The sequence below is a fragment of the Pan paniscus genome, chromosome 6 (assembly GCF_029289425.2).
Source record: "Pan paniscus chromosome 6, NHGRI_mPanPan1-v2.0_pri, whole genome shotgun sequence".
In the NCBI taxonomy this organism is placed as follows: domain Eukaryota; kingdom Metazoa; phylum Chordata; class Mammalia; order Primates; family Hominidae; genus Pan; species Pan paniscus.
In genome coordinates, this window is record NC_073255.2 from 35,257,775 (window position 1) to 35,278,047 (window position 20,273).

A 20,273-nucleotide genomic window follows, 5' to 3' on the forward strand; every position below is an offset into this window, starting at 1 on the left:
ACTTTGGCCCACTTGGCCTGTCCTGGCACCAGCCACCCCCTACTCACAAGTTATTTCCTCTGAGAAGCCACCTGAAGAGATTCAGAGGCCAGATGGAGAGACCTCAGAGGCTGCCACAGCCTCTTCCTGTCCCTTGGTAGGCAGAGAGGCCTGTGAAGGATCAAACTGGTGACACCCCTGGCCTTCATCAGGCTCTCCTCATAGCACGTCACCCCAGAGCCCCTTCCCCCCTGTGGAGTGAATCAGGATGGGGCTCAGGAGTCAATGAGTGCTTACCAGGCCAAGTCCCTTCAAAAACTCCAGACTCAACCCATAAGAGTGTTTTCAGTATTTTATTAACAAATGAGCTGGCAAGAGGACAAGTGATCTAGTAATATCACCCCCACCCTCATGGAGCAGCCACCACAAGCCCACCATGGTGGGGGGTGTCCAACATGCTCTGCTGGCCCAGTTCCCAGCCGATCCCCTGAGTCTTGGCGCCAGTTTAGTCACCCTTCAGCTGCTTGGGAGGCAGGAAGAGACTTCCCCTCTTCACGAGGTAAGGGAGACAAAAGCAGCCATTTGGATGCCAGGGCCACAAAGGCAAGCCATGCCCTATTTCTTTGGAGGGACAGAATCACTTCTTCCCGAGGCCAGACACTGTAGCCCATGGTACTCAGCCTTCTAGAGGAGGGTAGCCTAGCAGAGGAGAAGCCCTGAGTGGAAGCAGCATTTTGAAGGCATCGTCATTCTTAGACCAGCTAAGAGCTGAGGGCATTCTCTATCTTTGCCAGCCGACAGTGAGACTCCAGGATTAAAATTAAAAGCCCGTGGTGCATCCTTTCCTTGACATTAACTTTCCACAAAACCTTGGAGGAGTCAAATCCCACATTGCACATACTCCAGTGTCTCCAGCTGTGAAGTGGGACCAGTATCAATACATGGGAAAGTGCTGAGAAAGAAGAAAATATTTCAGGTATAATACTAATCCATCAAACACGTTTTATTCAAGAAGCTTGGCACCAACTTTGTGCCACATCCTCAACTCTTCAATGAAAACAGTGGTGACCAACTCGCTCCCGTTGGTCCCTATGGCAGGTGTTGGAATGAGCTGAGGCTGGCCTCCTCTGTTTGCTCACAGCTTTATTCCTTTAGCTTCAGATAAAAATAATTATAATAGGCAATAAAGTCTCTTCACAGTGTATTTACTGTAACTACAACAGCTCACAAGACACATTCTTTTTCTGCAGAATTGTAGCGGGTACTTAGGGAGTTTGCCGACCAGACCTTCTGCACAGGAAGCTGGCTTGCATCATGGAGGCAGTGGACTCCTGATAGTCCCGCCTGCGCAGGCCCCTTTAAGACACTGACACAAAAGACTGCCCAGAGTGGCATTTGCTGCTGAGGCTCCAGGGCAAAAACCCCATGCACAGGAAAGCATCCTCTCAGAAACAGATAATCCGCTTCTCATCTTCATAGACTTTGGCCTCCTCTGGTTTTATCAGGTTTCCATTTAGGCTATTGAAAAGGAGGAAGACAAAAGTACGCAGGTAAAATGTTAAGGACCCTCGCACACTCCTTCCCAAGGTGTGTTCATAGCACACACTCGTGTATCACACAATACACATGTATCCCTGAAATTAAGGAACATACCTTTTGCAGATAGTTCCTTCATATTAGCATGGATCCTCTCCAGCTGCCATCCCTCTGTTCACTGGGTCTCACTAAGGTCACCTGTAGCCTCCGTAAGCCTGAATTTAATGACATTTTCCAGGTCTTGTCTTTCTTGGCCCTCACAGGATTTTGGCTGTCCTGACCTCTCCTCTCCCTCCTTCTTGAGGCACTCCCTCCCCTTGGCTTGGTTATATGCCCTGATTTTTCTCCTGCATCTGAGCACTCTACTTCAATTTCCTTTCCTATATTCTCCTCCATGTGACCTCTACATCTGAGATTTCCTCCAGGTTTGGGGCTAAGCCTTTTTCCCCACCCGATCTCATCAATGCCACGGCCTTGTTTGTATGTCCGTGGAGGCAGTTACCTGCTTGGCATCCTCACTTGGACCTCTCCCCCACACCTCAAAGTAGCCACACCTCCTAGGGTCCCCTGGCTTAGTGAATGGACCACTCTCATCCTGCTGAGCAGGTTAGTAACCTGGGGGTCAACCTGGACACCTTCCTTCTCATCCCCATGTTCCTTGTATCACAAAGTTCTCCCCTAATTCCTAAGAATCTAGAATGCCTCCCTGGAACCTCTATGTCTTTGGCTGGCCATCTTGGTCTGAGCACCCATCATCTCTTCCCTGCATCAGTACAATGTCTTACTGACAGGTCATTTCCACATACTCTGGCCTTCTCCAATTCAGTTTCCTAGAAGAGCCAAGAATTGGTCTTTTTGCAATGCAGATCTGATCACATTCCTCTCCTGCTTCAAACTGTTCACTGACTTTCCATCACTTTTAGGATAAAGACCAAAATGCACATCATGACCCACAGATCTTTTATGGTCCAGTCCCTGCCTATCTCCTCAGCCTCCTGTAGTCCCCTCTTCCACACTGTCTGAACCCTGGGGCACAGCAGCTTCTGGCAGTTCTTCCAGGACACCACACTCCCTCCTGCCCCAGACCCTTTGCACATGCTGTTCCCTACACGGAATACTCACCTCAGCTGACTAGCTCCTATTCATCCTTCATGGCTTAGTGTAAGTGCTGCTTCCTCAGAGAGGCCTTCCCTGCAACCTCATCTAAATCAGGTTCCCTCTTGGCCTTCCCCTTTGTGATAGTACCCATCACAGTTGTAATTAAATAATTACGCAAATGATTTTTTCTTTAATGTGCATCTCCCTTTCTAGACAGTGAACCCATGAAGCCATGTTGTTCACCACTGGATTTTTGGTGCTAGCACAGTCCCTGATGCTGAAGCGTTTCGTTATTCAAGGAATAAATGAAGACACAGCACTAGTCCCTAGGACCTTGACTCAGGCCCCACCCTCCCAGAGCCACAGTCTGGAGGAGATAGCCTCACAGAAAGCTGTTATACTGGAGTGGGATACATTTCTGTAATTTACAGTGTTCATTGTTCACCTCTAATTTCTGTTCTTAAAGACAGACAGAACTCATCAAGGGACTTCAGACTTCCAAGTTATTTTCAGAAAGGAATGAGGTAGAAATAAGTGTCAGTACAGTTAACAAGTCCAAGGAGAAGGCTCACTCTGTAAGTGTTGGCTCCAAGCAGAGCTGCTCCCTGAACGTGGCTCCCCGGCCAGCTCAACCACAACCCTGTGGCCTGGTATGGCAGTCCCTGGCAGGGCCAACAAAGCCACAGCCTTCTCAGAGCCCAGTCCCATGAAGTCACACACAGAGGAGCATGCTCTGGAGGCTCCCAGAACAAGCCAGGGACCTAAGTGAAGACACTCCCAAGACCAGCACCCATGCCGCCTGTCCTGCCCTCTCTGAATTGGTGGCCAGTTCCCCTCTCCACCCTGACACAAGTGCAGGCCTTGAAGCTGAAGTCTCCTGGCCCTACTCAAATGGTTCCTTGTGTAGGAATGGTGACCCTCAAGAGGGAAGCAATGCAGATTTTGAAACTTGACAGAATTAAAGCAACTGTAGGTCTTTACTACCCGCCTGACCAGCTACAGAGAAAAGTGGAAGCCAACTGTGCTCTGCAAACTGTTCTGTAGTCTGGCAGTCTCCTTCCTCTCCCCCTCTGCCTGCTGTCCTCAAAACGTAAGAATCAGCAGAAACGGAGTGGCCTGAGGGCAAAGACCCATGCAAACCGTTCCAGTGCCCTCCAGTGCTTCCCAGGCTGCTGGGCAGGCTGGGCTTCGCAGGCACACAGGCCACAGGTGTCTGTTTAGATCTGGGCTCTATTCTCTATGATGGTGTTTTTCTTTCTTTTTTGTTGTTTTTTGAGACAGGGTCTCTGGCACCCAGGCTGGATTGCAGTGGCATGATCCTGGCTCACTGCAGCCTTGATCTCCCATGCATCCATCCTCCCACATCAGCTTCCTGAGTAGCTGGGACTACAGGCACATAGCACCATGTCGGGCTAATTTTTGTAGTGACGGGGTTTCGCATGTTGCCCAGGCTGGTCTCAAACTCCTGTGCTCAAGAGATCTGCCCATCTTGGCCTCCCAAAGCGCTGGTATTACAGGCATGAGCCACCATGCCTAGCCAACAGTGTTTTTTTAAAAAAAAACCTTTTGTCTACAACCCTAAATAAGAATTACATTTTATGTTGTGAACCAACACTTATGCAAACACACACCCACTCACATGCAAGCATGAACTAAGATGAATGAAATGATACTTCCATACCATGCACATTGCATCCTGATATTTTGTTCTGTTCTGTTTTCTTTTTAAATATTGTTGGTTGCAACTCACCAAACTGATCTGATTTTATGACAAGTTCCAAACAAGTTCTAAAGCAAAGTTTAAAAAACACTGTATGAGGAGCCTGTGTTGGCCAAGGAGCTGTTTTTTGTTTTTTTTTAATTGGCTATGAAATTCTCCCCAGTCATGAAAGGAGGACATAGTTAATGAGGCCCCTCTCCCAGCATCCACCCAGTCCCACGTCACCCAGGCAATTAAGTTGTTAAGGGAGCTGCTGAGTGGGGAGTGTCTGTGCCTTATGGGAGGCAAGAAAGAAGTGGCATGGCGCTCAATGTCACAGTAAAGCAAACTTTTTTCTTCTATTAGCATAAGGAAGTTCTCAAAGCAGAAAAAAGAAGTAGACAAAGAGCACAGGTCAGTTCAAGTCAGCCTGGAAATGTCTCACGGAACCCAGAAAAGGGGAAGAATGAGCTCCAAACTCCTGGCCAACACAATTGCTGAGTCCCAGGGGGATTTACTTCCACTAGGAAATCATTTCACTGGCCACTTCCCCCATCCCACCCAATGAAGGTAGATGAGGGCGGGGGCCCAGGGCAGGAGAGCACAGAATATGGAATCAGGCATTCTGGGCTGAATTCTAGCTTCTCTCGTAGTGACCTTGGGCAACCTTATTTCACTGGTCTGGGCCTCTGTCTACCTCTGTAAAACAGAGGTAATACCATTACTGTGCAGGGTTGCTGGAGGAATAAACAGAAACCACCCTGCGTTGTGCCTTGCACAGTCAGTGGTGGTGAGTAAACAGTCACTGGTGTTATTACTGTGACAAACGCTGGGATCTTACCAAATCTCTGTTATGCCACTGTTGCTCTGTAACGCATCTGCCAGCTGGGCAGTCCCCTTAGCTGTGATCTGATTCTGGATAAGCCTGAAAGAAGAACATAACTTGTATAAAATCCATAATACTGGATCAAATTTGACCCCTTCGTAAGGGAGTTGCAAGGGTGTTTTGGGATAAGAGACAAGGTCAGGGGAAGAACTGAGTCCATGTGACTTTGTATCTGGCTAAAAGTGTCTAGATAAGATCCACTAGAGTAAAGGATAGCTTGATATTTTTTAAATTTTCTGTTTGTTTGTTTTTATAGTGAACATAATGTAATACATGAACAGATGTGTGTGTTTGCATTTTTCACTGCAGAGGTGCATAATCAAAATATTTGGGGCTGGGTGCAGTGGCTCACACCTGTAATCCCAGCACTTTGGGAGGCCGAGGTGGGTGGATCACGAGCTCAGGAGATCAATACCATCCTGGCCAACCTGTCTCTATTAAAAATACAAAAAAATTAGCTGGGCATGGTGGTGTGCGCCTGTACTCCCAGCTACTCGGGAGACTGAGGTAGGAGAATTGCGTGAACCGGGAGGTGGAGGTTGCAGTGAGCCAAGATCGTGCCACTGCACTCCAGCCTGGGTGACAGAGTGAGACTCCATTTATATATATATATACACATATATATATATACACACATATATATATTTGGGAGACCACCAATTTGAACAACAAATTGTAAGAAACACATCATGGGACAGGAAGTCTCACGTCTCCTTCCAGGTAGCTAGGGAAAGGCAAGGCAGGTTTTAAAGTTAAGAGGCTACCAACATGCAAGAGGGAGGGAGGAGAAACAGTTATGCTGCCATGAAATAGTTCTCATGAATAGTTCTCATGGGGTCAGTGGAAAAGCTTTAATAATGGGGCCTCTGAGAATGCACCCCATTGTTCTGGGTAGCAGTGATTCAAATGAAACAAAGTTTTCAGCTATCGCTAGGAAGCCAGGCCTCTCCTGAAATGCTCCCTTGGGCAGCTACGCTTCTAACCCAACCAGGAAATAAATGCATCAAGAGGCTGTGGTGTCTCCGCTTCATCACAGAGTCATTCCCTGCTCCTGGCTGTTTGTAGAATAGGCTCCTGCTAAACCTGACCCTTAGAAATCCTGGCACTGACCCAAGAAGGAAGCCCTTACCAGGAAGACGAGGGCCCTATGCTGTCATGAGTGAAGAGGACTCCCTCGTGAGAGGCAGTATTGCAGAGCGGTTGCAGCTCCTCTTAAACCCTCCCTCCCCACTTTTCAGCTACAGAACCTTGAAGAAATAAACGTATCTGTCTGTGCCTCAGTTGTGTCATCTGTAAACTGAGAATAACTATAAGAGTGCCCCCCATCCACTGGGTGTGTGAGATTTCAAGAGGAGGGTATTAGGCACAGTGTCCAGGGGAAGGGAGCTCTTGTCACTGTTACTGCCCAAGCACACAGGACCACTGGTGGCTGGGCTGCAGCCAGGATCTGGTGCTCCCAGCCATACCCCACAAGGGCTAGGGCCCCTGGGTTCAATGGCAGAGGTAATGACCTTCCCTTTCAAAAGGGACAAAAATAGAACCAGGAAGTGGGCACCAAGTTCTGTATTCAGTTACACTCTGCTGTTTTCTAGTCACCACTTAGGCTTTTTTGAAGGCAGGGAAGGCAGCCTCCAACCAAGATGTGGCAGGAGGCCAGGAAGGAGAGCACCTAATGCCCCTAAAAAGCCTGCAGTGTCCAGGCACATCCACCCACTCGGGCTGCCTTCACTAGGGCCAGTGCAGGTTGGGAATGCAGAAAGCAGCCAAGACTCTCTTTCTGACCCTGTCCTAGCTCTGCTCTCCCTGGAGAGGCTGGCCTGCACTTAGGGAATGGGATCAAATAATTCTGCAGGCTAAAAAGCAAAGAAAAAACAATATGTAGCAGAGTCTAGTCTTTGTGCAGAAATTGACAAGGTGAGTCTGAATTCATAAGAAATGCAAAGAACCCAGAATGGTCTAAACAATCTTGAGAAAGAAGAACAAAGTAGAACTCACACCTCCTGATTTCAAAATGTACTACACAAAGCTACAGCAATGGTCCTGGCATCGGAGAGACATATAAATCAATGGACCAGAACACAGAATTCAGAAATAAACCCATACGTTTATGGTCAATTGATTTTTGACAAGGGTGTCAAGGCCATTCAATAGGAAAAGATAATCTGTTCAACACGTGGTGCTGCCGGGACAGCTGGATATCCACGTGCAAGAGAATGAGGTTAACCCTCACTTTACACTATACAAAAATTAACTCAAAATGGATTGCAGACCTATATGTGAGGGGAAACAACTATAACGCTTAACAGAAAACTTAGGTGGAGTTCTTTGTGATCTTGGATTAGGCAATCATTTCTTAGATAAGACACTGAAAGCACAAGCAACCAAAGAAAAAAATAGATAAATTGGACTTCATCAAAATTAAAAACTATTGGCCAGGTGCAGTGGCTTTTCGCCTGTAATCCCAGCACTTTGGGAGGCTGAGGCAGGTGGATCACCTGAGGTCAGGAGTTCAAGACCAGCCTGGGCCTAAATGGTGAAACCCCATCTCTACTAAAAATACAAAATGAGACAGGCATGGTGGCTCATGCCTGTAATCCCAACTACTCAGGAGGCTGAGGCAGAAGAATCGCTTGAACCCAGGAGGTGGAGGTTGCAGAGAGCTGAGATCATGCCACTGCACTCCTGCCTGGGTGACAAGAGCAAGACTCCATCTCAAAAAAAACAAAAATTAAAAACTGTTGTCCTTTAAAGGTCACTATCAAGAAAGAGGAAAAACTCCACAGAAAGAAAGAAGATACTTGCAAAACCTGTATCTAGTAAAGGTCTAGCACCCAGAATATATAGAGAACCCCTATAACTCAGCATTAGAAGACAAACCCAATTTCAAAATGGGCAGAGGATATGGAGACATTTCTCCAAAGAAGCTATACAGACTCCCAGTAGGCACATAAAAAGACATTCAACATTGTTGTCATCAGGGAAATGCAAATCAAAACCACAATATTACTTCACATCCACTAGTATAACTAGATTTTAAAAGATGGACAATAATAAGTGTTGGTGAGGATGTGGAGAAATTGGAACCCACATACATTGCTGGTGAGAATGTAAAATAGTACATCCACTTTAGAAAACAGTTTGGTGGCTCCTCAAAAAGTTACAGAATTGCCATATGACCCAGAAATTCTATTCCCAGGTATATTCCCAAAAGAGATGAAAACATATGTTCACCCAAAAGCATGAACAGGAGTGTTCACAGTAGCATTACGCATAATAGTCAAAAAGTAGAAACAACCCAAATGTCCCATCAACTGATTAATAAACTGCAAAATTTCCTTGCTAGAACATGCTAGAACACAGAGACAAAAGGTCACATATTGCTTGAGTCCATTTATATGAAATGCCCAGAGTAGGCAAATCCATAGAGACAGAAAGCGGATTAGTGGTTGCCAGGGTCTGGGGAGGAGAAGGATAGGGAGTGACTGCTTAATGGATACCAGGGCTTTTTGGAGTGGGGAGGAGGAGTGAAAATGTTCTAGAATTAGGTGGTGATGGTTGCACTAAAAACCTCTGAATTGTATACTTTAAGAGAGTGAATTTTACAGTATGTAAATTTTATCTCAAAAAATACTTTTGAAAAGTAGCACAGTCTGAAATTGTAAGGCTCTCTGAGTTACCATAAATGCTTTAACGTCTGGTTGACTTTCAACATTTCTGCCAAACTCTCTGCCACTTCATCGTTGAGTTCGTTTTGGGTCAGCCTGAGGGAAAAAAAGGAAGTATTTACTCAAGAGAGCCTACTTGGCAGACATTGTTTTAGAGTTCACAGGAGCGGGAGCTCAGCCCAAGGCTCTCCAGCTATGCAGATGATCACTTGCTGAGAACCCAGAAAACAGCCAGGCTCCAAGCCCAGCCTGTCAGCCCCACAGAAGGTCAATGGGACTCATTTTTAATGCAAATCCTGTACCTGGGCTCCTATTTCTTAGCCCAGCTACCTGTAGAGGAGCCCACCCTCCCTCCCCACCTTTGCTGAGCCCTCAGATTTCATGGAAGATGGGGGCCCACGGAAAACAAAGGGCCAATGCCTGCTTCTCAGTTCTCCTCTAGTCCCAGGGTCCCTTGAGCACCACTGACAGTGTGTTATCCAAGTTAGTTTGAAGACCTGAAACAGCCACTGACTGCACATTAAAATGCGTTCAGTACTTTGCTCTCAGTTAACTTGCGAGGGACCCAAGTTAAGTGACTGAAAGTTCAGGAAGTCTCTCAATGGTCCTTAGAACCAGAAGTGGTCTGGATAAAGCACCAAAGCTCCTCGGTGTAAACAGGGTAGGACCCACTTGTGCCAGTGGACGAAAGAATCATTAGGAAGAAGAATAGAACAGAAAGAACATTTAAAAAAAAATAATTCCTTGAAGAGCAGTTTGGATGTGCCTGCCCAAATTTTTAATGTGTTTCATTTTAAGACAATCAGACTTCTAGAAATTTACCCTTAAAATGTGTTTCATTTTAAGACAATCAGACTTCTAGAAATTTACCCTACAGTGTGCAAGGATATACACACAAAGCTTTATACATTGCAGCATGCATTGTGGTATTATCCTAATGTAAAATCTGAACAAATTTAGATCAGAAACGACTCATGAAATATATTGTGATATCTATTCAACGAGATGTTGTGCAGCTTGTAGGGAGAATGAGGCAGAATGAGGAGGGAGAAGAACACAGCATTGACATGTGCTCCGGACTCAGCCTGGGCAGGTCTGTATCACCCACCAGCAGGGTGACCTTGGGCAACAGGCTTAAGTTCTTTGGGTCTGAGTTTTCTCACTGGTGAACGTTAACAGTAGAGATCGTATGGAGTGGTTGTGAGGCTGAGTGAGTTAACACAGGGAAAAAGTGTAGAATAACACATGGCATGCAGTCAGCACTTGAGGGCTTCTAGGTGTTGACATTACTACTATCCATGTGATTTCACTCTCCATGGGGCACCTGGCCATGTCCGGAGGCATTTTTGATCCTCACCACTGGGAGGTACAGGGCAGAGATGGGGCTAAACCTCCTATGAAGCACAGGACAGCCCTACCATAATAAAGAATCACTTGGACCAAAATGTCAACAGCATCAAGATTGAGAAACCCTAAAGGAGACATGTAAAATATGTGTAATCCGTGATTACAATATTTTTAGAGCCACTGGTTGAATGCCATTCTGTTTTGCATATCTTTGAACATACATAGAACAAAAGGCTAGAAAGGAAAGGTTATTTTGGAAAACATGAAGGGAGGTACTTTCACTTCCTCCTTTTAGCAGGAACTTTAGGAGGTACTTTCATGTCCTCCTTTAGTGTCTTACATTTTTTCCAAAAAACATAAACTACTTTTCAAAATGTTAAATGATTTGTTGAGGGGAAAGAATTTAAAATGCACTTACTGGACAGCAGGCCTAATGTCAAAACTCTCTCATGAAGATGATATTGTCATTATTCTCAGTAACTAATTTAGCAAGATCAAATGAGCACTGGGCTCTGAGTAGATGATAGGGAGGGGTGTAATACAACTCCCTCACTTAACCTGTAAGGAATTTTTTTTTTTTTTTTTTGTAGATAGAGGGTCTCGCTATATTGCCCAGGCTAGTCTCGAACTCTTGGCCTCAAGCGATCCTCCCACCTCAGCCTTCCAAAGTACTGGGGTTACAGATGTGAGTCACTGCTCCCAGCCACCTGTATGGAATTTATGATACAGAGATGTAAATACAAATAAAGCAAAATAAAACATTAAGTGGCCATAAAAAAGGGAACACCAACAAAAAACACTCTCAGGAGGCCACATCCACTTAGTAAGTGCCCTGGAGTGCAGAGAGGGAGCGAGGACTGTGGGCTTCAGGTGACAAGTGACAGATGAGCTGGATGGAGCATAAAGGCCAAACCCTGATGTGAAGACCTGGGGAAGGAGGAGGCTGCCTGGGGGAAGGCAGGTGAAGAGGAGGAAGGGAGAAAATGTTGAGCCAAGTGTGTGGAAGTTGGCCTCTGCTAAGCACATCTGAAGGCATCCAAGGATATCTGGATAGCTTGCATGGCCAGCGTTCTGGTTCTCCTGGGGCCTAGAAGGCCAAGGCCTCAGATCCAGGCTCCCGGAGCCCACTTCCTCCTCCTGTACCTGTTTATGCTTGTAGAAGTGGCTATTCTCTTCTCTAGGAGGAAATTATCAACTTAACTGAAAGGCTTAGAGCCTTTCCAATTGGGAGACACCTTTTCTGTTAAGATTCCAGGCCATGTGCAGCCCCTGGGATAATTCCTGGGACCTAAACCCTCCAAAATGACTCTGTGCCAGGTACAGTGGCTCACACCTGCAATCCCAGGGCTTTGAGAAGCCAGGGCAGGAGAATTGCTTGAGCCCAGGAGTTCAAGACCAGCCTGGGTAACATAGCAAAACCCCATCTCTACAAAAAATTTTAAAATTAACTGGGTGTGGTGGTGCATGCCTATAGTCTCAGGACTCGGAAGGCCAAGGCGGGAGGTTCGAATGAGCCTGGGAGGTGGAGGCTGCAGTGAGCCAAGATCACACCAATGCACTCAAGCCTGGACGACAAAGCAAGACCCTATCACAGAAAAACAAACAAACAAATGAAATGACTCGAGCTATTACCACAGTATTTCTAGAGACGTGTTCTGCTGCAGGGCCCTCGCAAGGCTCTTTCCTCCTTCTGTGGAGATGCCGTTGGACGCAAGACTAGGAAGGAACACACTTGGGGTGAATTATTAAAGACACATCTACATTCAATCTTAGCTTCAACATCAGAACAGCTGGGAAGCCTCTGCCTGGCTGTGGCCCCAGCCCAGGCTCACTCGGGGCAGGATGCAGAAGTGTTCAGCTGCAGCAGTAGTGCCCAGGCGCTGCTGCCCCAGAGCCCACACAGAGAGCACAAGGGCAGGCTGGACGGGAAATGGGTCATCAGCACAGCCTGTTCACACAACAGTGGGCTGGGGTCGGCACCTCAGGTTTCTGCACATGGGCAGGAGGCTGGCGAGGCCTGGCAAGCTGTCCTTCTAAAGGCTGGCCCCATCAAGGTACCCCATCTGCAAGACCTGGCAAAGTCTCTTCTGCTACTGTCCCCACCTTCTTGGACTCTTTTTCAGTGGTAGGAAGAACAGCAACAGAGCCGTGGACATACCAAGGTCCCAAGATTTGGCCAGCAGCCTAAGCGGGGGCTGGGTAGGAGCATCCCCATTTATAGAGAGGAAGAGTCCCTCTTTTCCAGCATCATCCTGAGGACAAGGAAGGGGCAGGAATCTGCTGGCCAGCATCTTATTAAGTTTCATCTGCACTTAGGAAACCCTCCCTCTACCAGCAAGGGACATGCAGGGATGGCTGAGGGGCTGGAAATGTCCTCTGTCTTGATGGGGGTGCTGGTTGGCTGGTGTGGGACACATGCAGAATTCACTGAGCTGAATAAACACTTAAGGTGATTCCTCAGGGATCTAGAACCAGAAATACCATTTGACCCAGCAATCCCATTACTGGGTATTTACCCAAAGGATTATAAACCATTCTGCTATAAAGACACAAGCACATGTATGTTTATTGCAGCACTATTTACAATAGCAAAGACTTGGAACCAACCCAAAGGCCCATCAATGATAGACTGGATAAAGAAAATGTGGCACATACACACTATGGAATACTATGCAACCATAAAAAAAAGTGAGATCATGTCCTTTGCTGGCACATGGATGAAGCTGGAAACCATCATTCTCAGCAAACTAACACAGGAACAAAAAACCAAACACTACATGTTCTCACTCGTAAGTGGGAGTTGAACAATGAGAACACATGGACACATGGAGGGGAACAACACACACCAGGGCCTGTTGAGGGTGGGGGGCAAGGGGAGGGCAAGCATTAGGACAAATACCTAATGCACGCAGGGCTTAAAACCTAGATGACAGGTTGACAGGTGCAGCAAATCACCATGGCATGCGTTTGCCTATGTAACAAACCTGCACATCTTCTACATGTATCCCAGAACTTAAAGTTAAAAAAAAAAGAAGAATGTGCTTTACTAGATGGCCTCTTATGCATCAAAGAAAGGTTTGACAAGAGTAAGGAAAATCACACATGCAAATTCCTCTTCTATTAGGAGCACGAATCACCCTTCCCCAGCAAACCTAGAGCAGCTGGGAGGGACCAGGTTGGCCCCTGGAGACAGCAGGGCCACAGTTACCTCAGGGTGGTCAAGCTGGGGTGGTTCCGCAGAGCCTCTGCGAAGGCTTTTGCTCCTTCATCCCCAACTTGATTGCCCCACATCCTGAGGGAGGAGACAAGATAGTGAACGTTAGCTCCCCAAGAAACAGCCATGCTCACCCCTCCTTTTTTGCCAATGGCCACAGCTCAGTTCCTACTCAACAGGCAGATGTTTGTGCCCAGTCCCTGGATCTGTGGCCTGGACACTAATTCCTCACACTGGTCTCTGAGTGGGCTGCTCTGGATTTCAAATTCAAGGGGTGATGCAAGATCGAAGAGCAGGGGAAGCCTTGTGAACAGAGGCCATCGGCAAGTGGCACAGTTAAAGACCGAGCCTCACCACGAGCTTTGGAGAGCTGTCAGCCCGGGAGCCTGAGCTCATGAGAGAAAGCACCTGCATGTCTCCCGTGGAGCACAGAGGTGCGCAGAGTCCTGGAGGGAAGGCCATGTGCAGGTGCTGGGTTCCCAGCATCTGTTCAACTCTGGGCAGGGTCAGAGACATTCCTGAAGACACAGTCTTCCAGGAGACAAAGAGCAGGAAGTACCTTCAGAAACCCCATCAGCAATGTTCCTGTCACATAAAGAGGACGTTACCCAACCAAGCTCTGTGGCTGTGGCCATCTTGGTGGACAGGTGTGGCGATAAAGCTGTATTCTGTCCCCTACAGCAGATCCGGAGAGTCTCTGGCTAAAACAGTCTGCGTGGTAAGATGGTGGACTCCTGACCTGGCTCTGCCATCTGCTACCTGTGTGAACTTCGGGAAATTATGTAGTCTCTTGGACCTCAGTTGCCCCATCTATAAAATGGGGATAATTAGAGCATTCCGTCATGGAGTTGTGAGGATTCATTGAGTTAACAGAAGCAAAGCACTTAGAACCGTGTGTGGCTCACACAAAGCGTTGGCTGTTCCTAATAGGATCAGCACACACTGTCTACACACAACAAAACAAGTTCGTGTGGCCCACTCACAACACAATGGCAGCTGCCTCAACAACACGTTCACACCAAGCAAACTACCTGCTTACACCATTCCAGGTATGGCTTGCTGGAACCCAGAATAAGAGTTTTCAGTGTTTTGCTTACATATATGTATTTACTATACAATTGAATGGCATCACATTTTTAATAAAGTGGAAAGCTACTCAAGGCATGAGATTAAGTGAAAAAGAAAGGATACATATAGTCTCACCCCTACTATAGTATAGATACATATAGTCTCACCCCTACTATATTTTTTAAAAGTAGTACAAAGAGAGAGAAGGAAGAGAAAGTGAGAGAGCTTAACTGAGCTTAAATGTTAACAAGAATTATTTTTCATAGTTTCCAAATAAAATTACCTGTGTTCCTTTTGTAATCCAATAAAAATTATAATGAAACAAAAAGCTTTAAAAAGTCTCAAGAATCAAAACCACAATGAGACAGGACCTCACACTCATTAGGATGGGTACTGTCAAAAAGAGAAAATAGCAAGTGTTGGCAAGGATGTGGAGAAACTAGAATGAACTGTTGGTGGGAACATAAAATGGTGCTGCTGCCGTGGAAAACAGTATGATGATTCTTCAAAAAATTAAAAATTACCATGTGATCCAGCAATCCCACTGCTGGATACATACCCAAAAGAATTGAAGGCAGTCCTTGAAGAGACATTTGTATGCCCATGTGCACAGCAGCATTATTCACAATAGCCAAAGCATAGAAGCAAGCCAGTGTCTGTTCTTGGATGAATGAGTAAACAAAATGTGGCATAGCCATGCAATGGAGTATTACTCAGCCTTAAAAAAGAAGGAAATCCTGGCGGGGCATGGTGGCTCACGCCTATAATCCCGACACTTTGGGAGACTGAGGTGGGTGGATCATTTGAGGTCAGGAGTTTGAGACCAGCCTGGCCAACATGGTGAAACCCCGCCTCTACTAAAAATACAAAAATTAGCTGGGATTGGTGGCGGGTGCCTATAATCCCAGCTACTCGTGTGGCTGAGGCGAGAGAATCGCTTGAACCCAGAAGGCAGAGGTTGCAGTGAGCCGAGATCATGCCACTGCACTCCAGCCTGGGCAACAGAGCGAGACTCTGTCAAAAAAAAAAAAAAAAAAAAAAAATGGAAATCCTGTCCCATGCTTCCATGTGGACGAACCTTGAGGACATGATGCTAGTGAAATCAGCCATCCCCAAAAGGCAAATACTGTATGATTCCACTTACATGAGGTAGAGTAGTCAAAACCATAGAGAGAGTAAGTAGCAGGGTGGCTGCAAGGGTCAGGGGAGAGGGGGACTGGGGAGTTATTGCTTAATGGGCACGGTTTCAGTTTTGCAGCATGGTGAAAGCTCTCCACTATCTCTCCCCGACAGCGAGCCCCAGTGGTCCTTCTGGTGTACTGATGTATGAAAAGAACAGCAGGGGCTCCCCCAACACACAGCAGGTTGTACCACATACATCCGTCCCCTTCTACTCACCCAACCTCAGAGATTGATTTGCTGTTCTTCACAGCCAGGGCGAGATACTTCCCTCCTTCACTCGTTATTTTGTTTTTTCCCAGTCTGCAGAGAGAGTCACACACAGTCAGCCTCCAGCTATGCAGGGGCTCCAATGTGGGTCACCCTCCTCCCCAGCACAGAGCCCCTTCCAGCCCCATCTTGGGAACCGTACACTTCCTTCTGGGATCCACAAGAGCCACGGCCTGGGCCTCCTGTCAGGGAGGGAACTGAAGCCCTGAGGACAGTCAGTCAGGGTTCCTCTCCAGGAGATGGTCCACAGTCTCTGCAGAAGCTCAGGGACCTGAGCCCTCCCTGGGGTCCTCTAAGTGACCTCAGCAGCATCACTGACTTCCCTCGGGAGACCTGGGAGGTCCCACTTTGACTGCCAAGGGTCAAGGTATGTGGCCACTGTCAGGGAAGGACCAGAGGCTCCAAGCCTGGCGCACTGTCACCCCCTGCGCAGGGCACAACTACAGCAGGGCAAGGGCCCAAGCTCTTCCTTGCAACCCGACAGGAAACTCCCTTGGGGCAAAAAGACCACCAGAAAGGGTGAGAGTTAGTCCTTTCTTTGGGCTAGTGGTTAATGAAATCAAAATGCCAACCTTTCCCCCTACCAATAACGGGAGGCCCTTCCAGAATCCAAGCCTCACAGATCACACAGAGGTATCTTTACTTGACCAACATGGCCCTGGGACAAGTGGAAGGCTTTAGGATGAAAGCTCTTTACTGTGACATTTAATCTTTGAACAACAGAAGGGGGTGATCAAGAGAATATACTAAGGAACCTGGTGCCTACCCCACTTACTTAAGATGCGTGAGGCCTTTGCATTCATCCAGGATTTTGGTGACGTACCTGGCTCCGACATCGGTGATCTGGTTGTTGTATAAACTTCAAGAGAAAGCACAGCCATGAGACTTTCTGGCTCCTGATGTCATTTTAATAGCCCCTGTTTTTTGAAGCATATGGTGTCTACTGATTTCCAAAGTCTGGGTTGAAAGGGGAACACACAGGCACCAGAGTTTAGGGCTCTGAGGTCTCACAGCTCAGGTTCAAAACCAGCTCCACTACTTTCCCCAGCTTTATGGCCTGAGACAAGTCACGTTACCTCTCTGTGCCTCAGTTTCTCCATCTGTAATACAGAGGTAATGATGATAGCCCCCTTGCAGGGTGGTTATGAGGATCTTAGGACATAACGCAAAGCCCTGGTGCATGAGTGCTCGGTGACTGGCAGGTGATGGGTATTTACAACTAAGATTACATTCAGCATCTTGAGAAGAAAAGATTCTGAATATTGAAACTTCTCGATGTCTACCTTTCAGCCATCTCACCGCTCAATGCCAATTCAATAGTACAGCAGATGGAAGTTGAAAGGCAGCTAAGCTCAGGCTTCCAGGGTTCCACAGCCACACAGAGCCCTGGAGCCGAGTGTGGCCCGGGGTCATTTGCGTCCATGTCCTCATTAACATCGAAGGCCACTGAGGCCCCAAGAAACTGAACAACTGCTCCAGCTTGCAGAGCCACCAGTGGTGTGGGGCTGGCCCGCAATCCCTTCTCTCAGACTCCAAAACCTCAAAGGCTCTGAATGCCCAAAGTTTCTCACAATTCTTTTGGCAACTGATGTGGAGCTACTTACAGTCTTTCTTACCACACTTGGTTTGACTGTTTCATACATTCTGCGGGAGAAATATGAAAGTGTTTGAAAATGGGGCACTGCCTTAGACGCCTGCGGGCACGTCATGCCATAGCATGCACTCAGAATCCCCAATCGGGTCTTGCCCCAAAGGCTCTGGATGAGGGATTATCGACCCAAAATAGTCCAGACTAATATGTAAACAGGATTCTAGCATTTATTAAATATATCCCCTTATATTCTCGTTGCATCCCCCAATAACCAGTTGTAAGCCTACTTGCCTATACTGGGATCCCAGTTTTACAGGTGAGGAGGCTGAGGCTCAGCAAGACTTCATGACTGGCCGAGCCACAGAGAGAACCCAGGACTCTCAACTCCTGGACCAGCGCTCTTCCCAGCCCTGGGCCATCCGTGCCGATCATCCAGGGACCTACAGGAATGTGAATTCCCTGCAGCTCTGTATTATGACTAGGTAGTTGGCCCAGTGTTCTGGAGAAAGACATACCCCAAATAGGTCACAATTTTGTATTTGGTCAGCTCTTCGCTTAGCACCTTTACCCCACCGTCAGTGATCTGGTTTACGCTGAGTCTGAAATAAAACAGCAAAAAAATTACGAGTCAGGGCAGGCGCTCATTATGAAGGACCATTAATCTTACAAAGATCCAGAAGCCTTCAGGCCCTGGAGTTTTCTCAGGTATAGACGCCCCTGGAGAATGGCCACAGCAATCAGCCAAATAGCCCCTTACAAAGCCTGGCCAATGTGGGGCCGCCAGACCCATCCTGCACCAGCCCATGAGCGAGGCTGCAGCACAGCCCCTGGCTCCTCAGACGACCATGAAGGACACAGGGAGGACGTGTGAGGCCAGCCACCTCTGACATCCACCCTTTGCGTGTGACCTATGTGTCAGCCAGACCCTGTACCTGGTTCTCGTATGGTGGAGGGCATGGGTTTGGAAATGTCAGGGGCTGCTTTTAGTGGTTGTGACTGGAGGAGGGAGTGTCCCGTCATCTTGCAGGCAGGGCCAATGATGTTAGGTGTCCTGCAAAATGCTGGACAGGTCTCACAAGAACTGTTATACCCAAAATGCCAACAGCTTCCCCCCATCCAGAAACACATGGGCTAACCCTGATTTGTCACTGGAAAAGGCTGTGAGTCCCACTGTCAAAGGAGACTGCTCATGCCATTCTGTAAAGTGTCAGACAGCAAATATTTTAGGCTCTGTGGGCCATGTGGTCTCTGTCACAGCTACTCAACTGTGTAGTGTGAAGCAGCCAGTAAGTAAATAAATGGGTATGGCTGCGTTCCAATAAAACTTTACTTAGAAACACAAGCCTTGGGCCCAGTTAGACCCACAAGCTGACCTTGATAACAAGTAAAAGGCTGAACAATTAAAAGCTTGATTTTTAGGCCACATCAAAATGATCAAGTCAGACACTCTGGACCCTTCCCCTCAGAGTCCCCAGCTTGGTGCTGGGAAATAGTGTGTATGTACATGGCATGGCCAGCCCAAGACAGCACAGGCTACTAGACATTCCCAATATCTATACTTTCTTAGCAATAGATTCCCCCATCTTTTAGCTGGGCCCATCTCATTAAGTTCTGCCCATACCATTAAGTTCTGAAATCTAAGCAGCAATATAATTAGTAATAGCCAAGAAGTGTTCTTAAAAGATTGAGGCATGCCCTCAATCTTTGCCCTTCTTTCTTACTGAGAGCTAGAGTGTTGACTAGATGGCTGGGGTTTGAGCAGCCCTCTTGGGCCAAGATGGGAAAGCCGGGTAGTGAGGATGGCAGAACAGGAAGGCAGAAGAGAGCCTGGGCTCCGGAGGGTCATGGAGACTCCATACCAGTCCTGAACTACCTACCTCTAGACTTTTACATGAGAGAAATAAGCTTGTAACTCACCAACATTTGGGGTTTTCTCTCTCAGCTAAAACTAATCCTAACTGATGCAGCCAGAGAACTGAGTGTGCTTCCCGTGGTTACCCATATCCTCTGCTTTCCTACAAGCTGTTTTTTCTTGCACTGGTGTGAAGGAAAGCTTCACCTGGGGACAGCAGGAAGGGCAGGGCCACCACACTGGTGTGGAGTTTCCCATTGAAAAGATGGACAGAGGGGTCGGGTGCGGCGGCTCACGCCTGTAACCCCAACATTTTGGAAGGCCGAGGCGGGCGGATCACCTGAGGTCAGGATTTCAAGACCAGCCTGGCCAACATGGGGAAACCCCGTCCTACTAAAAATACAAAAAACTTAGCCGGACATGGTGGCGTGTGCCTGTAATCCCAGCTACTCAGGAGGCTGAGGCAAGAGAATCGCTTGAACCCAGGAGGCGGAGGTTGCAGTGAGCTGAGATCACGCCACTGCACCCCAGCCTGGGCAACAGAGCGGGACTCCATTTGGGGGAGAAAAAAAAAAGATGGACAGAGGGTGGCACTGAGTGTGAGACTGCCTGGGGCTACAGAGGGAGAGTCACTGGCTGAGAGTACAGAGAACAGACTCCAGGTTTTCCAATTCCCAGGCTAGGGCAGCCTTCGGCCCCCTGCACCCCATGTCCCCGTGCAATTATTTACACTCTGACACTGGTGTGACAGGCACTGGGAGTCAGTTCCAAATCCCTACTGCTTTTTAGAAATGCATGAGTCAAGTAATGGCAAATTTAACCCCCTGTAGAGATTTACAAGGTTTATTTTACATAGGAAATGCTAATAGAAGAAAACAGACTGGCCTCT

At 47.4% G+C, this 20,273-nt stretch overlaps 1 protein-coding gene across 9 annotated transcripts in view; it reads right to left on the reverse strand.

Moving 5' to 3' along the window:
- Positions 1-318: 318 nt before the first annotated feature.
- Positions 319-20,273, reverse strand: part of NOD1 (nucleotide binding oligomerization domain containing 1) — a 48,173-nt gene continuing 28,218 nt past the window's right edge. For 4 of the 9 annotated variants that reach the window (XM_003833377.6, XM_063605666.1, XM_055115813.2 and 1 more), the window contains 8 exons: positions 18,048-18,131; positions 16,717-16,800; positions 15,891-15,974; positions 13,419-13,502; positions 11,843-11,926; positions 8,876-8,959; positions 5,154-5,237; positions 319-1,497 (listed from right to left, as the gene is read on the reverse strand). In XM_003833377.6, coding sequence (XP_003833425.1) covers positions 1,425-1,497; positions 5,154-5,237; positions 8,876-8,959; positions 11,843-11,926; positions 13,419-13,502; positions 15,891-15,974; positions 16,717-16,800; positions 18,048-18,131 — 661 coding nt within the window. In that variant the 3' untranslated portion in view covers positions 319-1,424. Of the gene's footprint in view, positions 1,498-1,632; positions 1,731-5,153; positions 5,238-8,875; positions 8,960-11,842; positions 11,927-13,418; positions 13,503-15,890; positions 15,975-16,716; positions 16,899-18,047; positions 18,132-20,273 lie in introns of those variants that run through there. The other 5 variants (XR_008626174.2, XM_055115816.2, XM_024929438.4 and 2 more) reach the window with 5 other exon arrangements.